Raw genomic sequence first — 27,368 nt, forward strand, 5'->3', positions numbered from 1 at the left:
CTTGCATTCTCCTTGCCCCATAACAGATGTCACTTTAAAAAAAAAAAAGATTTTATTATTTATTCATGAGAGACACAGTGAGAAAGGCAGACACATAGGCAGAAGGAGAAGCAGGCTCCCTATGGGGAGCCTGATGCGAGACTTGATCCCAGGACCCCTGGGATCACGCCCTGAGCCAAAGGCAGATGCTCAACCATTGAGCCACCCAGGTGTCCCCAGATGTCACTTTAAATCGTGAAATGTCTTCTTAATGAGTTCCAAAGGATAGATTACAACTGATTTTGAGAATCATTTCAATCAGGGTCCTGGTAGGAAATACATGACACACACTTAAGTCAGCTAATTTGAAGAGACTTCAGTAATGAGACTCTACGGGGTGTAGGCAGAGCTTCTCTGAAAAACCACAGGGGATGGTGCAGTGCCCAGTGCTAGGAACCAGGTTTCCATCTTGAGGGCTGAAGAAGAATGGGGCAGAGGAAGTAGGGGGAGTTACCAGAAGCTGGGGGAGAAAAGGAGTGTGTCAAAGGGCTGAGAGTAATAGTTGAGGGTCCAGAATTGTCCACAGAAACCCACAAACTGGAGGAGGAAACCAAGAGCAAGAGATCCTGTGAAGGAGCCTGTTAATAGGGTCCACACAGGACAGAGTAAGGTGTCAGCCAGATCTGGAAAGGCAGAGGTGGATGATACCATCTACCTTTTAAAATTATTCTTTGTATTCATGGTGGCCTTAAAAGAGAAAAATTTGCCCAGTAGCTCTAAATAGGTAGTTTTCTAAAATGCTTTTTTTTTCTTTTTTTTTTTTTTTTTTTTTTTTAATGATAGGCACACAGAGAGAGGCAGAGACACAGGCAGAGGGAGAAGCAGGCTCCATGCACTGGGAGCCCGACATGGGACTCAATCCCAGGTCCCCAGGATGGCGCCCTGGGCCAAAGGCAGGCGCCAAACTGCTGCGCCACCCAGGGATCCCTCTAAAATGCTTTTCAGAAAAAAATCAGTGGCCAAGAGAAACACCACCCAGCCACATCTAATTACCAAGCCCTTTTGATTCTACCTCCAAAAATTGTCTTAAGGGGATCCCTCAGTGGCTCAGCTGTTAAGCACCTGCCTTCGGCCCAGGGCATGATCTGGAGACCCGGGATCGAGTCCCATGTCAGGCTCCCCGCGTGGAGCCTGCTTCTCCCTCTGCCTGTGTCTCTGCTTCTGTGTGTGTGTGTGTGTCTCATGAATAAATAAAATCTTTAAAAAAAAAAAAATGTCTTAAATGTGACTCCTTGGGCAGCCCCGGTGGCGCAGCGGTTTGGCGCCGCCTGCAGCCTGGGGTGTGATCCTGGAGACCTGGGATCGAGTCCCACATCAGGCTCCCTGTGTGGAGCCTGCTTCTCCCTCTGCCTGTGTCTCTGCCTCTCTCTCTCTGTGTCTATGACTAAATAAATCTTAAAAAAAAAAATATATATATATATATATGACTCCTTCCCTTCATTGCACTGCCTCTCCCCTTGCAGACCATGTCATCAGTGCCCTTAGCTATAGTGTTGCCACCTGTCTTCCCTGTCCCTGCAAAATGGCAGCTGTCAGGCCATGTGAAAAAAATAAGCCTGAGTGTCAGTCTTCAGTGCCTTCTGATTGTCATCCCTAGCCACCACTTTTCATTCCCTAACCTGCACATGATAAACTTATGCCTTCAGCATCCACAGGAGACCTTCTGGATCTCCCCTCAAATGTCAGTTTCTGACTGCCTAGCCTAACACGGGACTAGACTAGGTTCTAGTTTTCTGTTCCCTCTTGCTGTACGTAACAGTAATCCACATTTTCACCTTAGTATTGTCATTACCTGCCTGACTGCCTGCACTCACCTCCACCATGGGACTAGGGAGTGGGAACTTAACACTCTACCCAGTACGTCCATTCTAACTTGTGATTGCAAACTATTCTAATTTGGAGCTAGATTCATGGGAAGTGGAAGTCCATTTGCAACTAGCTTTTTTAGTTCAGAATGTTAACATTCTTGACATTCTGGCCTTGAGTTTTTCAGAGGCCTAGATCCTTATGCACTGTCAGTGATTAGCTCAGTGACTGACATTGGTTTTTGGTGTGGTGTTGTGTTTTTGTTTTTTTCTTTCAGTTATATTTTCTGAGGTGGCTCTTGTGTCACAAGACCACCGTAAATCAGTTGACTCCGGTTCACATCTTGAATCAATAAGGCCTTAAGTGAAATTTAATAAATTATTGTCATTAATAATTTTTGGACTGAGGTGGGGGTGGGGGTGTTGGGAGTTCCTGTCTCCTGTTGTATTTATTATGGTGAAGCAGCAGGAAGTAGGTCTCTGAGGATGGAATGGGTGAATGGGAGCAGGTTTGCCATCCTTAGAAAACAGTAGCTCCTGTGCTCTGGCCTCTCCTTGTTTATTTTGTTTGGTTCTTAGAGGAGAGGGTTGTAGAAATTGACCCAAGATTGAAAGCCTTCTGTTGTCAGTAAAGAGTATGGCAAAGACAGTATCTTTTATAAATATATTGTTAAAGTTAGAGATTATTTTGGTCACTTCCGTTGGGAAGTTCTGATACTGTTAGTAAAGGTTTTACTTTTCAACTTAAGGAAGTTTAACCAGTCATTTAGTTAATGGCAGCTAAGTGTGACCAAGAGAAAAACCCACCCTCCATTTGGCTGATAGCAAGTCGAGAAGTGTGCCATGTTGCTTCCATTCACAGCTCTGCCTGAGCTGGGCAGAGCTAAAGTTGCAGACAAAGAGTGTAACCTAGTTCACACTTGATCCAGGAAGTTTTCCTGTGTTCCCTAAATTGGACTCAGGTCTTTGTCTTCAGTGTTTGGAACCCAGATATCGTCTGTTAAGTTGGCATTTACCGTAGCACCCATTAGCACCTCCTCCCCAGCATTTTTCTCCCTGTGTTGCACCTAGCAATTTACTAAACTCCAAGCGTCTTGGAAAGTGTATCCATTGCATCCTCAGCTCACCTAGCTCAGGGCTTGGTACTCTTGTGACATAGTACTTGCCTGATACAGGTCATCATATGATTGCTGAATTTGCAAATGCACAGAATTTTCTCTCTTGTAACTCCTGGTATCTATCTCTGTCCCTCCCCTTTCCCCCAGCTCTCCTGACCCCCTGAAGTTGAAATTCTAACATTCTAACTGCATTTTATGGTTCTGTTTGAGCAGTCAGCTACACCAATGTAATATGTCTTCTATGAGTCATAAAAACACAAAAGACAGTTATTTTGAATGGAAACTCTTGGTACCCCCTTGGTAGAATGAGTTTATTTTGGGGTATTGCCTGTGCATTTAGGTTTCACTGCCTCCAGATTTATCTGGGTGGAGTAATAGCACATAAGTGTGAACTACCTTCCTGTTTTGTTAAAATGTCATGAACAGCTTTTCTCAATGACAACTGAACCTTTACTGGTTGATGAAAGTATCTCATTTGGTTTTTAAGTACTTAACTGTTTCTCAGAGAAGGAGAAATACATAATTTGATTAGTCTTCTTAATTGTTCATCTTCTTACACGTATAAATATTAAAAAGAAAGTCTTCTTACATTTAAAAAAAATGCACACATAGTCCTGAGCTGTTAATATAATCATTTTGTGTATACACAGTGTGTGTCTAATCATTTTTCTGTCTACATCAACTTAACTACCATTCAGTGGAAGCATAGAAAAGTCCAAGGCCTAGGGGCACCTAGGTGGCTCAGTTGGTTGAATGAATGACTTCTGGTATCAGCTTACGTCATGATCTTGGGATTGAATCGCCTCCTCCTCCTGGTCTCCATGCTCAGTGCAGAGTCTTCTTGTCTCTCTCCTTTCCCCTCTGCTCCTCCCACCCCCTGCTCATGCTTGCTCTCAAAATCTTTTTAAAAAATCAATTAAGGCAACTGCCCTTCTGCCCACGGGTCCTGTCACTTTAATAAAACTACCATTTAAAAAAAAATAAAAGTTCGGGCAGCCCCGGTGGCTCAGCGGTTTAGCGCCACCTTCAGTCCAGGTGTGATCGTGGAGACCCGGGATCGAGTCCCCCGTCAGGCTTCCTGCATGGAGCTTGTTTCTCCCTCTGCCTCTCTCTCTCTCTCTCTCTCTCTCTCTCTCTCATGAGTAAATAAATAAAATCTTTAAAAAAATAAAAGTTCAAGATCTTCTGGGCTTTTTTTTCTTAAGATTTTATTTATTTGAGAGAACAAAAGAGAGCACGGGCATGAGCACGAGCAGGGTGAGAGGCAGGAGAAGCAGACTCCCCGCTGAGCAGGGGGCCTGGATGCAGGACTGATCCCAGGACCACCACCTGAGCCAAAGGCAGACGCTTAACCCCTGAGCCGCCCAGGTGCTGCGCCTCCCACTTTTTAAAGACTTATTTATTTACCTGAGCGAAAGACAGAGAACTGGGGAAAGGGCAGAGGGAAAGGGAGAAACAAACTCCCCCTGAACATAGAGCTTGATTTGGGGCTCCATCCCACGACCCCAAGAACATGACCTGAGCTGAAGTCAGACATTTATCAACTGAGACACCCCAGACACCGCTTCTAGGCTGTCTTTTGTTAAAAATTTTGCTGGAGGGCAGCCCGGGTGGCGCCCAGGGCATGATCCCGGGGTCCTGGGATCGAGCTTCCTGCATGGAGCCTGCTTCTCCCTCCGCCTGTGTCTCTGCCTCTCTGTGTCATAAATAAATAAATAAATAAATAAATAAATAAATAAATAAATAAATAAATAAATAAATAAATAAATAAATAAATAAATAAATAAATAAATAAATAAATAAATAAATAAATAAATAAATAAACAAACTTTTTTTAAAGATATTTTTTGCTGGAAGAGTTTTAGCTATAAAGTAATACTCTGCAAGTCAGAAGTCAAACATGCCGACTGAAACGGGCATCTCTGCATTCCAGGAAGTGCTCCCCTACTGGGAGGCATTAGTATGAACAGTGTAGGAGCTACCTCCCGTTGCTCTGATCTACCCAAGTCATCTGCTTTTATCCATTTCATACTGAAATTTCCCTCACCTACCTACACACCCCCACCTTATGTCTTTTTATCTAGGGGAAAGTAAAAGCAGGTAGTCTTGTGAAAAGGATTCCCCCTTTTGAGGTACTTTCTCCACATGGAAGTCTTTGGGCAGTAGTAGTCATGTTGCAGCAAGACTAACTGCCTAATTCTATTACTTGCTTTACTTTGCCTCTTCCTCCTTGGAGAAACAAACTCTTAGGAGAGTCCTCTTTCTAGGTTCTATTTAAGAGGCTGTTGTTTTTCATCAAGGAGTCTGATGGTGTGTAATGTATGCTGCTCCTACCATTGATCTTAGATCCAGCTAGCTCTGGGATATAGTGTACATCACTTAGAACACAGCCCCCATATTTAAGTCAATTCCTCAAAATATGCTAGATACCATTCTAAGTGTGGGGACCACAGATGACAATTGGGCATGGAGCCCGCTTCAGGATGTTTGCAGTTTAATTTAGGAGAGGGCCAAAGCACACCAGTAGTACACAGTACAAAGTGTAGCGGTAGACAAGATGTCATAAGGGATTATGTTATGCTGACCATGATGCTCCATTAAATATTATAAAAGTGAAACAGAAGATTTGACTAAGGTGATTGTAAACTCTGAACTGAATCTTGAGAGCTTATCAAATAGATAAGAGGACATTCCAACTAGAGGGAAAACTTGGAAGTCCATAGTATGTTGGTGAGTTGACTTCTTAACTAACGGGTCCATTTAGAAAACTAGCAGGTAAGAAAGTAGATAAGTGGGTGTTGTAAGAAGGCAGATAAGTAGATAGATGTTGGCTGAATTATAAAAACTGGAACGCCAGACTAAGAACAGTTTGGGTCTGTAGGAAACTACTCAGTACTTTCTAAAGAGAAAACCAGTGACGTTTCAGCTGATTTGGGGCATTAAACAGATTGAGGTCAAACCAGTTCAACCTTAATCAGGCATTTGGTGCCCCTCAGCCCACTGATTCACTGCTGTACCCCTTTCAAACTGATTCCTGTTGATAGCAGCTGCTAAGAGAGTACAGAAATGTAGCTTGAGCAACAAGGAAGAAAATACCTTTTCTGAGATACAACTGGTTCATATTCAGATGGCAGTAGTGATAAGTGATTTTTACCACTGAAGATTTTGAGAGCTTGTGGTTTTTTCCCTCCTCCTCTCGTTCTTTTTCTTTCTTTTCCTTTTAAAATAGTTTTAGGGGCGAGGGGGTGCCTAGCTGACTTGGTAGAACATGCCACTCTTGATCTTGGGGTCTTGAGTTAGAGCCCCACATTGGGTGTGGAGCCTATTTTAAACAGATATATTTTTTCAAAAATAGAATTGTTAGGGACTCCTGGGTAGCTCAGCGGTTGAGCATCCGCCTTCAGCTCAGGGTGTGATCCCAGGTCTGGGGATCGAGTCCCTCATCAGACTCCCTGAGAGGAGCCTGCTTCTCCCTCTATGTCTCTGCCTCTCTGTGTCCCTCATGAATAAATAAAAATCTTTAAAAAAATAGGGATCCCTGGGTGGCGCAGCGGTTTGGCGCCTGCCTTTGGCTCAGGGCGTGATCCTGGAGACCCGGGATCAAATCCCAAATCGGGCTCCTGGTGCATGGAGCCTGCTTCTCCCTCTGCCTGTGTCTCTGCCTCTCTCTCTCTCTCTGTGACTATTATAAATAAATAAAAATTAAATACTTTTATTTTATTTATTTTTTTAAAGATTTTTTTTAAAGGCCAAAACCTAACCCCTTTCACCAAACATCACTAGTGGTCAGAAGATAGACTTAACTAACAATGCCCATTGGATTTCTTTACTTTGATAGATGATATCCTCTCAAAATAACATGGGACGCCTGGTGGCTCAGCAGTTGAACATCTGCCTTCAGCTCAGGGCATGATCCCGGGGTCCTGGGATTGAGTCCCACATCAGGCTCCCCACAGGGAGCCTGCCTCTCCCTCTGCCTGTGTCTCTGCCCCTCTCTCTAGGTCTCTCATGAATAAATAAAATCTTTTTTTTTTTTCCTAAAGATTTTATTTATTCATAGAGATAGAGAGAGAGAGGGGCAGAGACACAGGCAGAGGGAGAAGCAGGCTCCATGCAGAGAGCCCGACGTGGGACTCGATCCTGGGTTTCCAGGATCACGCACGCCCTGGGCTGCAGCCAGAGCTAAACCGCTGTGCCACCGGGGCTGCCCCCCCACCCCCTTTTTAAAAAAAAAAAAAAAAAAAGGACGCCTGGGTGGCTCAGCAGTTGAACATCTGCCTTCAGCTCAGGGCATGATCCCGGGGTCCTGGGATTGAGTCCCACATCAGGCTCCCCACAGGGAGCCTGCCTCTCCCTCTGCCTGTGTCTCTGCCTCTGTGTGTGTGTGTGTGTGTGTGTGTGTGTGTGTGTGTGTGTGTGTGAGATGAATAAATCTTAAAAAAAAAAAAATTAAAAAGTCAAGGATTTCAGACTCCTGGATCCCCAAAGAAATGAATCTTCTGGAAAGATCCATTTTAAAGGGAACTAAAAAAGCATTTTCATGGCACAGATGTACTTTTGCTGAGAGAGATCATCACCATAAGGTAAAAAACCCTCTTGTTTTGATATTGTTACATGAATACTTTTTTTTTTTAATGAATAGACTGTCTTTAAACCATTTAATGTTATTATTTTAAGTAAGCTGTCCTCCCAGCGTGGGGGCTTGAACTCACCACCCTGAGATCTGAAGTCACATGCTCTACTGACTGAGCCAGCCAAGTGTCCCTCTTTAAAACATTTAATGAAACAGTATAATTTCGATGTTCACACACAAATTCATAAATCTGCTAAAATTGGGAGAGGTTTAAAACCTCATAAATGTATTTCACTTCTTAATGTTCTGGTGTCTAAGGGCCAGCTGCCTGTCAAGTGTCTTGACTGGGCCAGAGGTGCTTGGCAAATCTCGACTGAGCTGTATAGTCCTTCATCCTAGAGACTTGGCCAGGAAGCGTGAACTTTGAGAATTGTTGCTCTGTGTGCGCTTGGGTAAACACTTGAAGGTTTCTGTGGGACCAGGAACCTTTATTATTTATTAAACTGCCTTTAAATTGGGCATCTCATCTTTAAAATGAGAATAGCTTATCTACAGTGTGGGTGTTTTTCATGATTTGGCATGCTGTAGAGAAAGCAGCACAACCAAGATGTTTTTCACGTTGAGCAAAACCTGTAACAGACGGAGGTGGTGATTGTAAAGCACTTATCTAAAGTGTTAGTGGTGAATCAGTGCAGTCTGAGCCCGAATCAGTAATCCACGCTAAGGGAGTCTTAAAGTCGAAGACTAATAGTTTCCAATAAAATATATAACAGTCAGCTGAAGATAACAGATTTTAAGTGGCTGTCAGTGCAGTTACCCTAGCCAGGGCCCTGGTCACATTTTTTTAGGGGTTCAAGTCTTTAAACAGTGTGTGTGTTCTCTCTTTTCTAAGAACTTGGAATTAATATGCTAGGATCACCAGATTCTTAATCTGTCTTCATGTCATGGCAGGATTTCAGTATTTTTCCTGTGGGATTGATTGACCTTGAAGAGCAGCAGAAACTCACTGGCTTATGTTGAATTTCTCTAATGCAGGGATCACATAAAAGTGGCATGTAAGGGGGGGTATGTGTAAGAGCCTAAATGTGTCATTGTGCTAATCTTTCGTGTGTGAATGCCCTTACACAAGTTGCTTTACAATTGATAAAATTTTGGATTGGCCTACTCCATAAACTGTACTGCATACTTATTTTTTTTTTCCAACATCCCAGTTGACATTTCTTATTTTATTATTTTTTTAAGATTTTATTTATTTCTTTAGAGAGAGCACGAGTGAGGGGAGGGGCAAAAGGAGAGGGAGAAGCACACTCCCCTCTGAGCATGGAGCCTGATGCAAGACTGGATCCCAGGACCCCAAGATCATGACCTGAGCTAAAGTCAGATGTTTACCCAACTGAGCCACCCAGGCGCCCCATACACACACACACACACACTTACTTACTTACTTACTTACTTACTTACTTACTTACTTACTTACTTATTTATTTATTTATTTATTTATAATGATTTCTCAGGGTCCTGGGATCAAGCCCCACAATGGGCTCCCTGCTCAGCGGGGAGTCTGCTGCTCCCTCTCCCTCCCTGCCTCACTTGTGTTCTCACTCCCTCAAATAAATAAATAAAATCTTTATTATTTTTTTAAGATTTTATTCATTTATTCATGAGAGACACAGAAAAGCAGAGACATAGGGGGTGAAGTAGGTTCCCCATGGGGAGCCTGATGTGGGACTCGATCCCAAGACCCCGCGATCATGACCTGAGCCAAAGGCAGATGCTCAACCACTGAGCCACCCAGGTGCCCCAATAAATAAAATCTTTTGAAAAATAAAAACCATGGTTTCTGGGGCACCTGAGTGGGTTCAGTGGGTTAAGCAACCAAGTCTTGATTTCGATTCAGGTCATAATCTTGGGGTTGTGAACTCAAGCCCTGCGTCAGGCTCTGCACTGGGTTTAGGACCTGCTTGGGATTCTTTCTCCTCCTCTCCCCCACTACCCCTGCTCTTCAAAAACATCATTTCTTTTGTTTATTTATTCTGAATAACTGAATATGTTCAGCAAGAGAATAGTCCCATAATTCAAATTACAATCTAATAAACTAGCAATTTATAAACAAAATATTTACCTACCATTTTCCTAAAAGATACCTTTTCCATAGTTTGTGCAGAAAATTAAGTACAGATCGTATCTCCCAGGATCTGTGTAGAAGAGACAAAGAACGGAATTAGGTATTGTAATCCTGGAAATCTGCATTTAAAATCTTTAATAAGCCTAGAGTCTCTTACTTGTATGTTTTCAGAATAAAACAAGAATCTCGATCGTCTTCCTATGTATGCTATTGGTGCCCATGAACATGAATCTGTACTGATTGCTACGCTGCACATCACATTTTCTCATATAATCATCTCAGTAACCCTGGGAGGTGTAGCTCTTACCACCACTTTTTAGGTGGAAAAACCAAAATTTAGACAATGGTCAATTGCTCAGGGTCACTTAGTTCACTGGTAAACTTGGAATTTGAACTCATGTGTTTGGCCCCTTCAATCCTAGGGATCTTTGGTCTAAATCTTTGACCTTTTTTGTGTGTTGTTAAACCATTTAGAAAGCTTTGACTTTAGATTGGTATAAATGGAAATTTGCATTGCTTTAAGAATGGTCTCAGATTGGGGATGCCTGGTTGGCTCAGCGGTTGAACATCTGCCTCTGGCTCAGGGCGTGATCCCAGGATCCAGGATGGAGTCCCGCATCCAGCTCCTTGCATGGAGCCTGTTTCTCCCTCTGCCTGTGTCTCAGCCTGCCCCCCCGCCCCGTCTCTCGTGAATAAATAAATAAAATCTTAAAAAAGAAAATTGTATGAAATAGAAAAGTAGAATCACATGGTAAAGAAAGTTTTATTTCTTTTTGCAAGAAGAAAAAGTCACTGAAACTTGTCATTTCCTCCTTTCATAATCTCATCTCTTGATCAGTTTGCTTCCGTTAAATGGGAGTGTCTTGTATAGCTATGAAGTCCTAATTTGAGGGAATATGAGGGTTGGAATAGAACTTGCAGCCATGGGGTAAAACCTAAAAACATCGCTTTAGGTTTTCAAGATTGAAGATTTGGCTGTAAAACGCCACCGTCTATTCGTTTGGGGGAATGGATGAGTGAGTGTACCTTCCATTGTGGGGAGTGGTGAGAGGAGTACTTCCTCATTCTCAGAACTCTGATGAGGCTTTTTAAATTTTGTGTGAAGGGCGTGGGTATTCATGTCAGTCCATAGGAAAGTGAACACTGTCCCTGTAGGTGCACTCATCCACACATGGTTCTGGTCCCCTTCTCTGCTTCACCTTGGACTCACTTAGGTTTTGTGTCCTTTGCTGTTTAAGCATTTAGACATTTGGATAAAACTTTTTTTTTAAAGATTTTATTTATTTATTCATAGAGACACAGAGAGAGAGAGAGGCAGAGACACAGGCAGAGGGAGAAGCAGGCTCCATGCAGGGAACCCGATGTGGGACTCGATCCTGGGTCTCCAGGATCATACCTCAGGCAGCAGGCGGCACTAAACCGCTGCGCCACGGGGGCTGCCCTGGATAAAACTTAATTTGGAAATATCTGTTAAGTCATCTGAGCCACAGGGCTTGCATGTCATGCTGTTGTATGAGTGGAGCTGCTGGGTGGAAAGACGTGGTCCCTGACTCCCAGAGTGGCCCCAACTGGCAGGATCACTCTTTCTCTTGTGCTTTGCCTACAGCAGAACCAGTCATCTTCTTAAGTTCTGGAGTAAAGAACTTAAGAGGCATGCACCAAAAATTCTGACTTTCTGGCAAAATGATATTCTAGATACTAGAATGTTTCAGAGAACCAACATTTTAATTATTCACATGCATTAAAAATAAATGCATTTATTCCATATTTCCCTGTCTTCCTGAGGAGAAAAGCATACTAAACACCAAGTAATACTTTTGTTCTGCAGAAAACCATAGTTCTAAATTGGTGCCAAATCTGCAAGTTGTCCCATAAATTATTTTATTAGGGGGAATATTTTTAGGGGGCTTGCTTCTATCTTAGTAAAGGTGATAGGTATGTGCAGCTGTATGAACTAGTATGTAATAACACAGCCTATTCTGCAAAGTTATTGGTCACAAATTAAAACTGGTCTTTTCCAGGTGGTTACATTACTCTGTTTTGATGCCCAGATGGGCCTAAGTTACTTGTCAGCCTGACTCTACTCTGACTTCCAAGAAATCTTTAGAGTAAGATATATAACGCACCATTTTGGGGAATTTTAAAGACATTTTGAAAAACTCTTCTTAATAAGCCTACAGGTTTGTTGTTGTTTTAGGATAATGAGGTGGAAAACAGCAAGCACTGATGCTTGCTAGGAGGTGATTACTAGGCCACATTCTTCCTAACGCCCTTCTTTTTGGTAGATCACAGAATACTGTCCTAGAATCTAGAATTCAGAGGTGGCTTTTATACTATCCCTGTTCTGTTCCTTTTACTCTTCTGCAGTATCATGAGCCTAGCCTATCCATGTAACTCACAAGGAGCAGTTGGGGATCTACAAATCTATGTGTAATTCACCAGCTCATAACCTTGGGTGGTCATGTCACATTTGTAGAGAATCTCTTCATTCTGGAGAATACAGTGTTTAAGTTTTATGGTCTCTGCATCTTCCCCCTGAATTGGGCTGGTTGTTGTCCTTCCAGCATTCCCTAACTCAAACACATTGTGGCCTTAAGGGTGAGAGGAGTAGGACTTGCCGTGCTTTTTCATTAAAATATGTTTTGTGCATGAGGACACGTGGATGATGCATGTAAACAGCAGCCTGACACACCTGTTTGGTGGCTGACCCAGGATTGGATTCCTGTGATTCTGAAGGTGGGCCAGAGGAGCTCTAGAGAAGTCTTAAAAGTCTCTCTGTTCTGCCTCTCTCCCAGAGAGCAGGCTTATTTCATCCTTGTGGGGCTCCCTTCATTCTCCGGCATCAGTGCTTGCTGTTTTCCACAAACTATTATTTTCCTGTCATTCTCCTGTCTACTTTCCTACTGAGGGGTTACTGCTAGGTACTCAGGGGGTCAGACTCTCATTTTCAGAGACCGTTTATTTTACTTTTTAATTTTAACTGTAAGAGTTGATTTATTGCTGTTTGAAGTTATTTGAAGTCTTGAATCCATGTAACTGACCATACTTCAAATAACGCTTTAAGAGTGTGAAAAGGAAATTATTTGATTCTCCCCTCCCCTTATTTCTTTTCAGGTTTTGAATGAAGAATGTGATCAGAACTGGTACAAGGCAGAGCTCAACGGGAAAGATGGCTTCATTCCCAAGAATTACATAGAAATGAAACCACATCCGTAAGTTGAACTCTACTGGTCTTCCAAGAGTCAGACCCATCTGCTTATTCCAAATAATATTTTTATTTTATTTTATAATGTATTTTTAAATTGAGATCCTTCGGATAGTTGTCACACCTTTTACTCTGTCTTCCTAGAGAATTAATAAAGCATGTGGATTTTGCATGTCAGTAGTAGTATATGATGATAATACTCCACGCCCAGCGCAGAGGCCATTGCAGGGCTCGATCTCAGGACCCTGAGATCATGACTTGAGCTGAAATCAAGAGTTGGATGCTTAACTGACTCAGCTATCCAGGTGCCCAGTCGTATGTTTTAGATTGATAATGGTTGCTGATGATCTTTAATGAAGCAATTGTTTCGTTTAAAACAATAGTTTACCTACGAGGGGATCCCTCCCTGGGTGGCTCAGTGGTTTAGCACCTGCCTTTGGCCCAGGGCGCAATCCTGGAGTCCCGGGATCAAGTCCCACATCAGGCTCCCGGCATGGAGCCTGCTTCTCCCTCCTCCTGTGTCTCTGCCTCTCTCTCTCTCTCTCTCTCTCTCTCTCTCTCTGTCTATCATAAATAAATAAATAAATAAAAATCTTTAAAAAAAATAGTTTACCTACGATTACATGATAATAATAAATGTTTTGGATCAATAATAGCTGTCATTGATCCTCAGATAATAAAACAACAGAAATACCGTTCCTTGATTGTTTTTCCTAAAACCCTTGAGGCCAGATCTGTTTCATAATTCTCCATTTTTTGAGTTTTAGAAACTGTACTTATCACATGGTTTTGTCAATATGTTTGATTGCCCTGTGGGACTATATCTTAATGATCTTTGTATCCCTAGAGCACAGTGCTTGGCAATATAATAGGTTCCCAGTAAATGCTTATTATAATCCCTATCCTTGCCTACTGCTTAGTGTTCCCACTTCAGAGGAAACAAAATCATCTACCCCAGGCTGTTGAGAGTAATGAACTTTTTCCCCCCTCCCTCAGAACATGCCCTCCTCCACCCAGTTTTTATTGATCGGTGACATGGCTGGACCTTGGGAGCCCTTACAGACCTCTGTCCTCCCACCCTTAGCAGGCCCTGCTTCTCCTTCAGAAGCAGTCCTTCCATCCCTTGCACATCAGGGGGAACTGAGGCTCAGTGCTCAGGGTAGAATGCCATTGAGACACAGGAGCAGTAGATTCTGTCTACTTAATTTAACACAAATGATAAATAAGACCTTTAGATGACTTGACCCACCTTGAGTGACAGCCCATTTGTCCCTGTCTTCATTGTCATTGCTCTCATGTGTGTCTGTCATCCCCCATCACCCCTCCAAGCCACCAGAACAGAGATCTTAACCACATCTTATCCTACACAGAGCTCAAAGGGGCCTTCAATCATCTAGTTCATTCCTTTTTGTCTTAAAAATTAGGAAAGCTGCTGGTATTTTTATTTCAATGACAGTAATTTATGAATCTGATTCTCATTATAAAAGACAATATAGAAAACCACAGAGTAATATAGGAGTCACTGGCAATTAAATGTCAGTGAAATGCTAGTCTTTTTCTTTTTTTTTTAAAGTAGGCGTAAGGGATGCCTGGGTGGCTCAGCAGTTGATCCCAGTCCCGGGATCGAGTCCCACTTTGGGCTTCCTGCATGGAGCCTGCTTCTCCCTCTGCCTGTGTCTCTGCCTCTCTCTCATGAATAAATAAATAAAATCTTAAAAAAATAATAAAAATAGAGTAGGCATAAAAGAATCTTAAAAGGTGTATGTGGCAGAAGTTCCTAGACCCCTATCAGTGGATTGATAATGCCCCTCATTTAAAGTCCCTGTAACATTAGTTTTGGAGTTTACACACAACCATGCCCAGGTTACTAAAATGTAGGCACACATGGTGATAACCAAGAAACTCCAAAAGATGAACCAAGACTAGTACAGATGTCCTGGGAAGTATACTAAGCACAGCTTTGCATTCATGTGGTCATTTAGTGTCCATGTTTGCTTTGGGGGCTGTATGGGCTTTTCACAGACAGCATCATTGAATGTACTCCATGGGAGAGAAGCAGTTGAATAGTGGATACTTAGAGTGGGAGTGACGCCAGATATTCTATATACATCTATTCCATCAGTCTGTCCTCAGAGTACATCAAGGGTTGGCTAAACTGTGTAAAGGACCAGATAATAAATATTTTAGACTTTGAGGACCATATGCAATCTCTGTCATTTCACATACTCTTTTGAAGTTTTTAAAATAACCCTTTATTTTTTTTTTTAAGATTTATTTTTATTTTATGATAGAGAGACAGGCAAAGGGAGAAGCAGGCTCCATGCCAGGAGCCCGACGCGGGACTCGATTCCGGGACTCCAGGATCGTGCCCTGGGCCAAAGGCAGGCGCGAAACCGCTGAGCCACCCAGGGATCCCCCTTAAAATAACCCTTTAAAAATTTGTACAAGTCTTGGATTGTGGGCCATACAAAAACTGGGCATATTTGGGCTGAGGGCCATAGTTGCCTGGCTTCTGTACTTGATCCAGTGATAGGAAAATCAGCTTTAGGGAACGCCTGGGTGGCTCAGCAGTTTGGTGCTTGCTTTCAGCCCAGGGCGTGATCCTGAGGTCCCGGGATCGAGTCCCACTTTGGGCTCCCTACATGGAGCCTGCTTTTCCCTCTGCCTGTGTCTGTCTCTCTCATGAAAAAGTAAATAAAATATTTTAAAAAAGGAAAATCAGCTTCAGTTTCCTTTTCATTTTCATATTTCTAGGCTGAAAGAGAATTTAGAACATAATACTATAATTTCTATATTCAGTAAAATGCCAGTGGCTCTAAACCTTTGTTTTCCTTCAGATTGTTTGAAGTGACACAAGCCTTTCGAATCCACCTTGAGAAAACACAGGAAAGGCCTCTGTCCCCGGAAAGCAGAGTTTCTGCCCCAGTAGCCCAATTGCTGAGTTAGCCCTTAAGGAAACTCCTTCTCCTGCCTAGTGCTTTTAAAAGATCTACTCTAAAGAACTCTGGAATAGTAATTGATTGGGAAACATCCAGGAGGACAGCCTCCATGGTGGTGGTTTTTGCAGAGTCTAGCTGAAAGGCAGGGAGTGTTCCTCTGCTGCAAGCTCTGAAACAGGAAACCGTATTGCTGAAAAGACCATGGCCATGGGCCTGTGCAGTGGTTGGCCTTGCAGCACACATCATGTTCCGGGACTGCTCTGTGACTGGACATCCATAAGTACAGCATCCGTGTCCCTCCCATAGTGGTGAGAGAGTACAGAGCACTAAGCCCCCCTTCCCTCTCTCCTCAATCCTTCCTCTCCCCCTATCTTTAGTTTTTGTTAGGAAGAGGGAAGTCTCCAGTGGAGTACAACCTAATACAGCTTTCGAGGTAACCAGTTAAACACAAACTAGGAAACGATTGTTGGCTAGTGTTGCAACACAGATTGTTGGGCGTACTGGGGATAGGTCCAGATATGTGCTTTTCACACTGAGTGCATATGGATGGGAGCCTGTGGAATGTAGTGAAGATTTAAAATGGAAAACGAGCCACCTCCTCCACTAGCTTTTTCCTTTGCTATTTGTGTTGTAGTACAAACCCATCTTTCAAAGATTTTAAAAATTTTGACCTTAACCATGTAGTTACACCTGAGTATCACTATTTAAAATGTCTTGGGATCCCTGGATGGCTCAAGCGGTTTAGTGCCTGCCTTTGGCCCAGGGTGTGGTTCTGGAGTCCCGGGATCGAGTCCCACATCGGGCTCCCTGCATGGAGCCTGTTTCTCTCTCTGCCTGTGTCTCTGCCTCTCTCTGTGTCTCTCATGAATAAATAAATAAAATATTTTTTTAAAAATTTAAAAATTTAAAAAAATGTCTTAAGTGAGAGCACTCGCTATTCTTCAGATGGCGTGATACCCCTTATGTTGTAGAATATCCTCAAGAGAAAGAGGGACATAATTTTAAAAAAAACTATTTATTCATGAGAGATAGATACAGAGAGAGAGGCACCCGATGTGGGACTCAATCCCAGGTCTCCAGGATCACACCCTGGGCCAAAGGCAGGTGCCAAACTGCTGAGCCACCCAGGCGTCCCAGGACAGAATTTAATAAAAATGGAAGCAGATACAAAAGAAGTCTTTAATAAAATGGTCTCCAGCTAATTTTCTATTTTTCACTCTAGGTGCTTGTAAGGGATGTGTTTACTTTGTAAAAATTCCAATTTAGAATACTTTATTTCACTTCAGTTTATCTTTACTCATTGAAAATAAAATTGAGTTCATCTTAAGCTGGAGGCTAGAAGACCCTACAGCCGCATCTCTGTATGTGTACATCAGAAGCAGAGGCCTAAAATCAGAGCGCAGAACTGCCAACACTTGCTGCCTCTGGGGAGTTTAAGGGAAGTCTTGCTTTTTATTTTTACTTCACAAACATGTAGGCTATTTTTTAAAATTCATATTCATTACTTTAAACTAGGGGAAAAGAAAGGAAAATACATGCTTGGTGGGAAAATCTTGGGGCTTAAGAGGAAGAGAGGGTGGCTGACTTTACCCCACCCCAGACTGATCCCTACTGCCTGCAAGTCCATCACAAGCTTGAAAGCACTAGAGTTTAAAATAGAAAATAGTTAAATGGTTTTAGAAGAGTCAGCTGTCCTTTCATAGTTGGAGATGACTCTGTTGTATTAATATGTAATTTCTCTCGTGTGGCCTGACTTCCAGGCACTGGAGGGCTTACCAGTGAGTTATTTGTAGAAGCTAGAAGCTAGATCCTGGCAGCTACTCAGCAGCCTAGCATTGTAGTACTCAACGTGAGAAAGACACAAGAAGGTAGATTTAGGGATGTTTAAAGATTAATCCAATTAATGGCAGCTTCCGATAGGATCTTCCTAGCAGCTCACATCTTTCTGTTTCAGAAAGGCATCGAGAGGAGTCCCAGCCTCTGTGATAGTAGGTAGAGGCTGCTCTCCTAGCCGAACCTCTTTGCCTTGGGCTGTTACAAGAAGTAGCCCTGTCTCCAGTTTCTGGGCCTTCCAGTTTCCTACCTCCATTTCCCTTAATCCCACTGTAGCCAAAGGTTTGACCTCGTCAAATGGCTGCAAGAAGAGGCCTGTCCCTCCTTCTGTGATTCTTCCGGTGCTTTATATTGATAGACCTGGGCTTTCCCCAGTGCCCTGCTGATGAGTCAGTAGGGTGCGCGGTGGGCTTTGACCTAGGAGGCCCATCTTTGTCTTCCTCTTTAGGAAGAGTGGCCCATGATCATGCCTTGTGAGTCACTTTCTGGGGAGAGTAGGGTAGGGTAATGTCATTTGAAGGGAGATGGTCTGTGTCTCGAGGGAGAAGCTGACTGAATGGCTTTGTAGGGCATGTTGACACTGGAGGGTGAAGCAGGAGGCCCCTTCCTTTGGCAAGGAGTGTTCTGTTACTCACATTTCGGAGGCTGGATATCCCGTCTCTTTGTGGGGAAGCAGATGTTGACTGGCTTGTCTTCCTTCCTTAGGTGGTTTTTTGGCAAAATCCCCAGAGCCAAGGCAGAAGAAATGCTTAGCAAACAGCGGCATGACGGGGCCTTTCTCATCCGAGAGAGTGAGAGTGCCCCCGGGGACTTCTCCCTCTCTGTCAAGTAAGTGCTTCCCGTTCTGGTCCCTGGAGTCCTCTCCCTCCTCATCTGAAACGTGAAGCCACAGGCCAGGTGTCTGGCTACACACACCAAAGATTGCCAACTGGTAGAGGGTTAGCCTAAACTGTATTTTATAAAGCAGCATAGTTTACATTAAAATAGTAATTCCTGACTCCTCAAAAATTAGTTCTGCCAGTACTGAGTTTAGATTCCTGTGTGGAAACAGCCTTCAGTTGGTGAGTAGCAGCATGTTTTCCCTAATCCCCACTCTCTGCTGTGCCCTTTGCCTTGCACACAGCTCTTTGCTCGTTTGCCCTCTGTGGGATCTCACTCTGGTGGCGTGACTGCTCACCCTTGCAGCTGGCTCTCTTGTACAGATGTCTGGCATAAATCCACCAACACCATCCTAGGCCTCTTACTTCAACTTTTAAAGGTTATCACAAGGGTTTGAGGGTGTTTTGCTTTCCCCAGTGGTAAATTTAAATGTGAAAGGGAGCTGGTAAGCAAGGAATAGGAAAGACTGGGAGCTTTACCACCCTAGGAATCATTGAGAACATAAGTTGGAGCTTTGAGGATTTCATGCAAATTACTTCCCATCTCTGAAATAAGTATTTTTAATCAAATTGTCAAGGCCTTTCTAGTTAATATATTATCAGAGGAACCCCTCCCCTGAAAATCTTACAAATCACTCCTATGACAGCATGATTAGGTTAAAAACTCAGATTACTGGGTGTTATATATAAGTTATGAATCACTAAATTCCTCCCCTATAAAACTAAGATTATATGTTAACTAACTAGAATTTAAATAAAAACTTGCAGGGGTTGGGTCTTAGATCACTGCTACTATAGATTACGTTATTTTTCAATGAAGACCATAAGAGAGTTTGCCATTTACACACAATGTAAAGGTTTTTCAGTGTCCAAAATTAACTGAATATCTTGTTTCATTTTAGGACCAGTATAGTGTTTTTGTTTTTCGGTTTGTTTTTTTGTTTGTTTTTTGTTTTGTTTTTTTTAGTATAGTGTTTTTGAAATGTAGATTTAAACTTAATTTTTGTTTTTGTGGGGTTTTTTCCCCTCTGTGAAGGTGTGGGAGGTGGCTTCAGGCCATATTCACAACACCACACAGATACATGTCCTGTATAAGTGAGTTTTTTAGTCCCAGCATGAAAAAGTCAAACTGGATCTAATTATTTTCAGAGTTTTCCTCTTTTAACAATGACTTCTTTTTTTTTTTAATAGACTTCATTTTTTTACAGTAGTTGCAGGTTCACAGCAAAACTGTGTGGCAGGTACAGTGGTTATCCCCAGCAACCCCCCTTCCCAGCACGCACAGCAACAGCGGCCTTCTGATGCACTCAATTATAAACACATGTGAGTGAGGATCTAGGGAAGGAGTATCTTGAGGTGGAATTACTATCTTAATGCTTCTTGCTAATTTGTCTTTTGTCATCTGTTATCCTTACATTTTATACTGACCTGAGTAGAGGACAGTATAGAGTACTGTCTATACAGTACTCTATACAGTATATACTCTATACTCTATACAGTATGAGTAGTACAAGTAGTTAACTCACAGGTTGAGTAGTGGCCAAAGCCACCTTGGCAGGTAGTGTGCAGTGGAGGCCTTGATTATCACTAATCACTGCACATGCTCATACAGTAGCTGCTGGCAAGCTCCCAAACCATTCCATTTTATCAAATAAAAACTTTAAAGAATCCGTGCAATTATTGTTCCAGAAATAAAATTTGAAACAGATGTCATTACTGTCTTTAACAACACAAACACTTTCTCAAAGGAGGTTCAAGAATCTCTACAGTCTTTAGAAGGTTTCTCTCATTTCAAGATGGGAGTCAGTGTTGAAAAACAGCGTGGTGGTCGTTAACAGGTCACTGTCTGGGACCCAGTACACCTTATAAGAACCAAACCATTTGCATTGCACCAGAGGGCATAAGCTTCTGGGGAATGTGCCCTCCTTCCTCACCACACGCAGATTCTCAGGAAAAGCTATATACCGGTCCTGGATGCCTGGGATCTCCTACTTGAAGCCCAGCGCTGCCACCTGCTGGGTTGTTTTTAATTTCCTTTTCCCTTTAAGACTGAAGGAGAGGAAAGACTGTGTCCTTCATTTATAGATCTTCCTAGAGTACTGTTTGAGGGCTGAGCCCTGGTGTCTGTCCTGTGGACACAGCAGTGAGCAGGACAGGCAAAGCCTCACTGGGCTGGTATAGCAGCCACATAACACTGTTCCCCAGGGGCTGGTCAGCACCCAGTTGTACGCCTGCTTCTGCAGGGCAATATAAGAGGAAGCATGTTACCAGGTGATCGAGAAACATCTTTGGGCACCCAGTGCCTCGGCCTCTTATATTTATTTTCCTACTGCATTCTGTTCTGAGACCTTTCACCTGTGAGTAGAACTAAGATTCCTAAATGGAAAACATAATCTACACTTCCCAATTACAGGAGAGTTGTTGAAAGTATGTCCAGTCCCTCCTCTCTCACTTTCCTACCCCACCTGTTGTCATCTTTAAATGTCCTGTAAAGTTTTAATGCTTTTTTTGCTTGAAAAGTTAATGAAGTCACACTTTTCCTTGAATAGGGCTGTTTGATTTGGTACAGCGCAGGGCACTTGGAGTCATGCCCATAGGTTAGGATATTCTTTTTTTATCTTACGAACATCTTCAGAATTAACCTGATGGACAAGGTTTTCCTATATGGCAAGGATTCTTCCCGTCGTCACTGGTCATCATCAGTCCCCTGGCGGGATCTCAAGGGCACTCAGCATCCTGACTGTCCTGACTTTGCAGCCAGGGGATCGTGTTGTGCTGCAGTCTGGGCCCCTCAGGCCGTGAGAAGTGTTGCCAGAACTCTAGTTCTCAGAAGATGCCTCCTTGATGTGAGGAGCACCTGGCCCCCAGATAGCCAGGACGGAGCCCTCTGACCTGTTCTCGTGGGTGTTCTCTGCCCCTCCAGGTTTGGAAATGATGTGCAGCACTTCAAGGTGCTCCGAGATGGAGCCGGGAAGTATTTCCTCTGGGTGGTGAAATTCAATTCTCTGAACGAGCTGGTCGATTATCACAGATCTACATCTGTCTCCAGAAACCAGCAGATATTCCTCCGGGACATAGAACAGGTGCCACAGGTAAGCCTCATAAGATTGGGATCAGTTTTAGCAATTAAGAATAGCTCCTCAGATAGGCAGGTACCCTCTCAAAGGATTTTTTCTGGGGCTTCTGCACCCAACATTCAAAATAGTACCTTTATTATTTTTTTAATTTTTAAAAAATATTTTATTTATTTATTCCTGAGAGACACAGAGAGAGGCAGAGACACAGGCAGAGGGAGAGGTAGGCTCTATGCAGGGAGCCTGATGTGGGACTCGATCCTGGGACTCCAGGATCACGCCCTGGGCCGAAGGTGGTGCTAAACCACTGAGCCACCCAGGCTGCCCCAAAATAGTATCTTTAGTTTGTGTCAGAGATGTGTAGTTTGAAACAAAATGGTTTGGCCTTTTCCCAGAGGCTGCCTTTCCTGGCGGTGTGTTGCCAGTTACCACCTATGTCTCTGTAGAACATCTTTAACCCTCTGCAGTATTGTTTCCCTGGAAGCAAGTGAGGAGGAAAACCCTGTTGTGAGGGAGTGGAGTCCACACTCACTCCTGTATTCCTGTGGCCAAAGCCCCAGTCCTGTGTTATGGGGCGCTCCACCTTATTTTAGTCAAGCTCTTGGCCTTTTGACTCTGTGAAACCTTAAGGACTTTATAAGCGATACACCGATGGGAACTAAAGCCTTTTCAAAGGCTTAGAGTTGTAAACCAGAGCCTGACTACTGGTTCCCAGGTTTTCTATGGGGTAGCAGCTCATGGGCTGCCGTGGAGGGCTGTGCCCTAGCATGTTCTAGCGTGTTGTGAGCCATGGTGAAAGTACACTGCACCCACGTAGAGTAGACTTAGGACCTGTAAGGATAAACGGAGTTGGAGGAGAAGTGGGAGGTTATCTCGGGAAACATGAAGGAGACAGCACATGTCTGTGGAGCCGGGTCCTACCTGGCAGGGGCTGCCCATGAGCAGAGACCTAGCGGGTGTTCTTTCCCTGCCTGTCTTCTACAGCAACCGACGTACGTCCAGGCCCTCTTTGACTTTGATCCCCAGGAGGATGGAGAGCTGGGATTCCGTCGGGGAGACTTTATCCACGTCATGGATAACTCAGACCCCAACTGGTGGAAAGGGGCCTGCCATGGGCAAACCGGCATGTTTCCCCGCAATTACGTCACCCCTGTGAACCGGAACGTCTAAGAATCAAAGAAGAGATTATTTAAAGAAAGTGAAAAATTTAAAACACATACAAAAGAATTAAACCCCCGAGCTGCCTTAACAGCAGCCCATGAGGGGAGCTCAGAACACCTGGCTGGGTCACCTGGTGACCCTCTCACTTTGGTTGGAACTTTGGGGGGGTGGGGGGGGGCGTTGGATATAAAAATGCCAAAACTTACCTATAAATTAAGAAAAGAGTTTTTATTACAAATTTTCACCGCTGCTCCTGTTTCTCCTTTGTCCTCTTTTTCATCCCTCTCCTCTTCTGTCCATCAGTGCATGACGTCTAATGCCACATATAGTCCTAGCTGATGCCAATAATAAAAGAAAAGAAACCAAGCGGGCTGGTATTTTCTCTATGCAAAATGTCTGTTGTAGTTGGAGTGACTGAAGGAAGGACAGCCGTGGCTGTGTTCCTCGTGCACACAGAGGAGAGGGCGGCTGGGCCGCGGCCCTCACTGGTCAGTGTCTGCCAGGCATGGCGGGGGGCAGCCCCCAGCCGCAGGCATCTTGTGACAAAGCTGGAAGTGGAGCGGGGGCAAGAGGAAGGACTGTTACCCCTCATGGCTTCCTGAGAAAAGTCGAACTAAAAACCTTTGTCTCTTTTCTACATTGTTTTCCTTTCCAAATGGTATTATTGAGCATGTTGATTTTTCATAGTGCCTTTTTCCTTATTTCAAGAGTTGCTTATGAGTGGTGTTTTTTTTATTTGTTTTAAAATAAGTTAAAGACAGTCCAGAGCTTTCCAGCCAGTTTGTCTCCTGCTCTGTGTAAATAGTCCTCTCTGGGGGTGGGGGGAGCCGGGCTCTGGGCAGAGGAGCGGCTGCTACAGGCACAGGTGGAGGGTGCGGGCAGTCCGCCTCTTCTCAGCCACGAGTCTTTAAGGTTCAGCTTTAATATTTGTCAGCCCTCTGGAGTCTGCTGTGGCTGCCCCAGGGGTGCAGAGTCCCCAGCTGCTGGGGAGGAAGGAGAAGTTCCAGCTCTTCCCACCTTGAACTGGATCTGGCTGCAGGGGGGTGGTCAGAGTCCTTGACCTTGTGATCCCAGCTGTTGTCTGCCCCTCCTCAGCTCCAGAGGCCCCCAGAGAAAAAAATCCCTGGAGCCAGCAAGTTTCAAACAGGAAAACCCAAGGAATTTAGACTGTCGCTCTGTGACTGTATCAGGTTATACTGTGTTCCAACACTGGGGTGGAAAATGAGAGCTTTCGTTTTTCTTGCTCTGAAAGTTAGAGGTATCTGTCCACGGCTTTCATCTTGTGTCGCCTGCCTGACCTGCCCAGGTGAGCACTAGGGCAGCATTCAAGAAGCAGCTGGGTTTCCGTGTCTCTGTTCCCAGTGGGCTGTGTTTCTAGCTGCTTCACCCTTCCCCCCAAGGAAATGTGTCCGTGAAGCAGAAACAGTTGGGGAAGAACAAGTGGGAAATGTAGGAAGGCCGAGGACATTGCAGAGCTCTCTCTGTCCGCCCTGTCAGCTGCTTGTCCCTCATAGTGATGTGCCTGTGAACTTTCTCCACCCAATCCCCTGCCCGCAACAGAAACGGGGCTGCCCAGGAGTTGGTGACAGCCTTTGGGTTCTGAAGTGGTCGGTTGGAGTCTCCCCTGGACTCTGGTTATGGAGCCGGACTCAGCCTGGAGTACTCAGAGGCCCCGGAGGCAGCTGCTCTTCTGGACAGAGCATCTGCCCCCCCCCTGCTCCCTTTCTGGTAGCTTCTTTCCTCAGTGATGATAAAAGGAATCTCTGGCATTCTACACCTGGACCATTTGATTGTTTTATTTTGGAATTGGTGTATATCATGAAGCCTTGCTAAACTAAGTTTTGTGTGTATATATTTAAAAAAAAAATCAGTGTTTAAATAAAAAGACCTATGTACTTAATCCTTTAACTCTGCGGATAGCATTTGGTAGGTAGTGATTAACTGTGAATAATAAACATACAATGAATTCTTCACTCTGTATCTCTTCTCTTTTTTATCCCCCCCCACCCCCCCGCCCACCACCACCACCTTACTTAAAATAAAAACCTAAAAGCTCGTCGGTGTCGGGGGACTCCTGTGTCATCTTTTCCCACCCCCCTAGCTTGTTGGGGAAGCATGTGGACCTTGCTGGGCCCCTGGAGTCGTGATGCCCACACTCAGCTGCTCATCAGAATCCGTGGGAGCTTGGTCACCATAGATGCCCAGCCACCACCCACAGGTGCTGCCAGATGGTGGCTGAGAGCACCGACAGGCATGCCTGGTGTTTCTGACAAACTATGGACCACACTTTGGAAACTCTGGTCTAGACCCAGCACTTGCCCAGTCCTCATCCCCTCCTGTTAAATAAAGGACAGAAGTGCAGGATGGTCTGTGTTGAAGCAATCTCCATGTGCCCAGTAGCTAAAGCATGTTTGCTCAGCTGGCTGCTGCAGGTGAGGCCAGGCCTAACCACAGCATACTGCCTGGCATAGACCAGAACAAGGAGTGTTTAGGGAAAGCGTGAACAGAAACTTAACCCAAGGAATTTCTACTTAGATTCTTGGTCCAGTTCTTAGAGTTCAGCCTACTACCACATTTGCGGCTGCCCCATTTGGGCTATAGTTTTCCAATTCTTGCATTTCTGCAGAGACCTCTGTGAGTAGGAACTTGTCAGCACTGCCCTGCAGGATGCCATCAGTCTCACAGACACCCCCCTGTGCTAGCTACTCTGAAGCTGAGCAGATGTTTTCAAAATGGGGCCATTTGAGTGTACACTTAAGGCAAAGACGGTCAATGAGACTTTCTGCTGTTTGACTAATGACCTCAGAATAGCATCACCCTTAATGGGAATGTTGATACTTTTGCACAGTTGGTCACAGGCTTCTTGGTGATTATATCTCCTTCCACCATGGATCTGAAATTCCTGGGAAAGCATCTGAGTGGGAGCATCTTGGGGAAGACTCCACTGTCAGAGCCCATCTGCAGTTGATGACTAAGAGGTGGGCAAGCGGCCTTGAAGTGCCCTCGCAATGTGTTCACCTTGGTGGCCCTGCACTGGCTGGAGCTTGCATGTGCCTGGCTCACTGACCGGGGAGTTTGGAACAGACTCCTTCAAACATGAGTATAGAGGGGAAGGTGGTGACAGCTCCTACCAAGAGCTTCAAGGCAGTCTACAGCACCAGACCCCACCTTCAGGTACTCCAAGGTGCTTGAGGGCACAAACGCATGGCATGTTGGAAAGAGATAAGGCAGGGGGTACAAGTGGTCTGCCTTTCCTTGACTTGTCCCCTTGACCTGCTTGCAGCAGGTGATCTTCAGGCTGAACTGCTTTACCAATGTGCCTGGATAACTAGGAAAAATGAAAGTGGCAATGTATCTGGGCACCTCGGAAATACTTTCATTCCTAAGAGTGTATTTCCATGAAATAAAATTCTCCAGGTCTGAGCCCTGTTTTACATTGAAGAACAAAGAGATCCTGTATGTGTTCTTGGTGTGTGTGTGTTCATTGGAGGATTCTTTTGTTTGTTTTTTTAGATTGTATTTATTCATTCATGAGAGAGGCAGATATAGGCAGAGGGAGAAGCCGGCTCCTCAAGGCAGCCCGCTATGGGACTCGATCCTGGGACCCTGGGCTCATATCCTGAGCCGAAGGCAACGCTCAACCGCTGAGCCACCCAGGCATCCCTCATCAGAGGATTCTTAAACTTAGTCCTGGGGGCTCCTCACTCCAGCCAGAGTCCTGAGGCTAGCGAATCATGTGCTTACTACCAAGATGGATCGCATCAAAGTCCTGAATTACCACTATATCTTAGGCTATTCATCGCTGTTAAGGAAGAAGAACAATTCTGTGTGCCAACAGGACGGATATGTAAGTACTAGATGGTAGTGCTGTTGACTAACCCACTTGCTACTGAAAGCATTCCAAACACTACTTTTAAAACATCTAAAACTAAAAAAAATTAAAAAAACATCTAAAACTGATGTCATTAGGTTTTGGGTTGTTGTTTTGTTTTTTTTATGAGACCTGGGAATTTTAAGGTTTTTTTTTTTCCTTTTTTTTTTTTAAGGTTTTGTTTATTTTTCATGAGAGACACACAGAGAGGCAGAGACACAGGCAGAGGGAGAAGAAGGCTCCATGCAGGGAACCTGATGCATGGGAACTGGGACTCCCAAGATCACACCCTGGGCCAAAGGCAGGTGCTAAACCGTTGAGCCACCCAGGGATCCCCCTTTTTTTTTCCTTTAAAGAGAAAGGAAGGGCATGCATGGGGGGTGGCTGCGGGTGGGGCAGAGAGAGGGAGAGAGACTTAAGCAGGCTCCATGCCCAGTGTGGAGCCCATTGCTGGCTTGATCACATGACTTGAGCCGAAATCAAGAGATGGTCACCTAACCAACTGAGCCACCCAGGCACCCCTAAAGATTTTATGTATTTTAGAGAGCGAGTAGAGTAGCAGAAGGAGAGGGAGAGAGAATCTGAAGCAAACTCCACACTTAGCACAGGGCTCAACTTGGGATTCATTCCCACCACTGTGAAACTGTGACCCGAACCAAAACCAAGAGTCAGATGCTCAACTGACAGCCACCTAGGCTCCCCAAGATTTTTTAAGATTGACTTATTTATTTTAGAGCAGGGGGAGGG

General features: G+C 44.2%; 1 protein-coding gene and 1 long non-coding RNA gene across 2 annotated transcripts in view; one reads left to right on the forward strand and one right to left on the reverse strand.

The window, feature by feature from the left end:
- Positions 1 to 18,411, reverse strand: part of LOC118355658 (uncharacterized) — a 47,632-nt gene extending 29,221 nt beyond the window's left edge. Inside the window, exons 1-2 of the long non-coding RNA XR_004818561.2 lie at positions 18,273 to 18,411; positions 9,662 to 9,730 (exon numbers count right to left, since the gene is read on the reverse strand). This is a non-coding gene — a long non-coding RNA (uncharacterized LOC118355658). The remainder of the gene's footprint in view (positions 1 to 9,661; positions 9,731 to 18,272) is intronic.
- Positions 1 to 24,723, forward strand: part of GRB2 (growth factor receptor bound protein 2) — a 73,898-nt gene extending 49,175 nt beyond the window's left edge. The window contains exons 3-6 of the mRNA XM_025467959.3: positions 12,775 to 12,872; positions 18,343 to 18,465; positions 21,439 to 21,607; positions 22,574 to 24,723. Coding sequence (XP_025323744.1) covers positions 12,775 to 12,872; positions 18,343 to 18,465; positions 21,439 to 21,607; positions 22,574 to 22,759 — 576 coding nt within the window. The 3' untranslated portion in view covers positions 22,760 to 24,723. The remainder of the gene's footprint in view (positions 1 to 12,774; positions 12,873 to 18,342; positions 18,466 to 21,438; positions 21,608 to 22,573) is intronic.
- Positions 24,724 to 27,368: the final 2,645 nt, after the last annotated feature.

Source organism: Canis lupus, chromosome 9 (assembly GCF_003254725.2).
Source record: "Canis lupus dingo isolate Sandy chromosome 9, ASM325472v2, whole genome shotgun sequence".
NCBI lineage: Eukaryota > Metazoa > Chordata > Mammalia > Carnivora > Canidae > Canis > Canis lupus.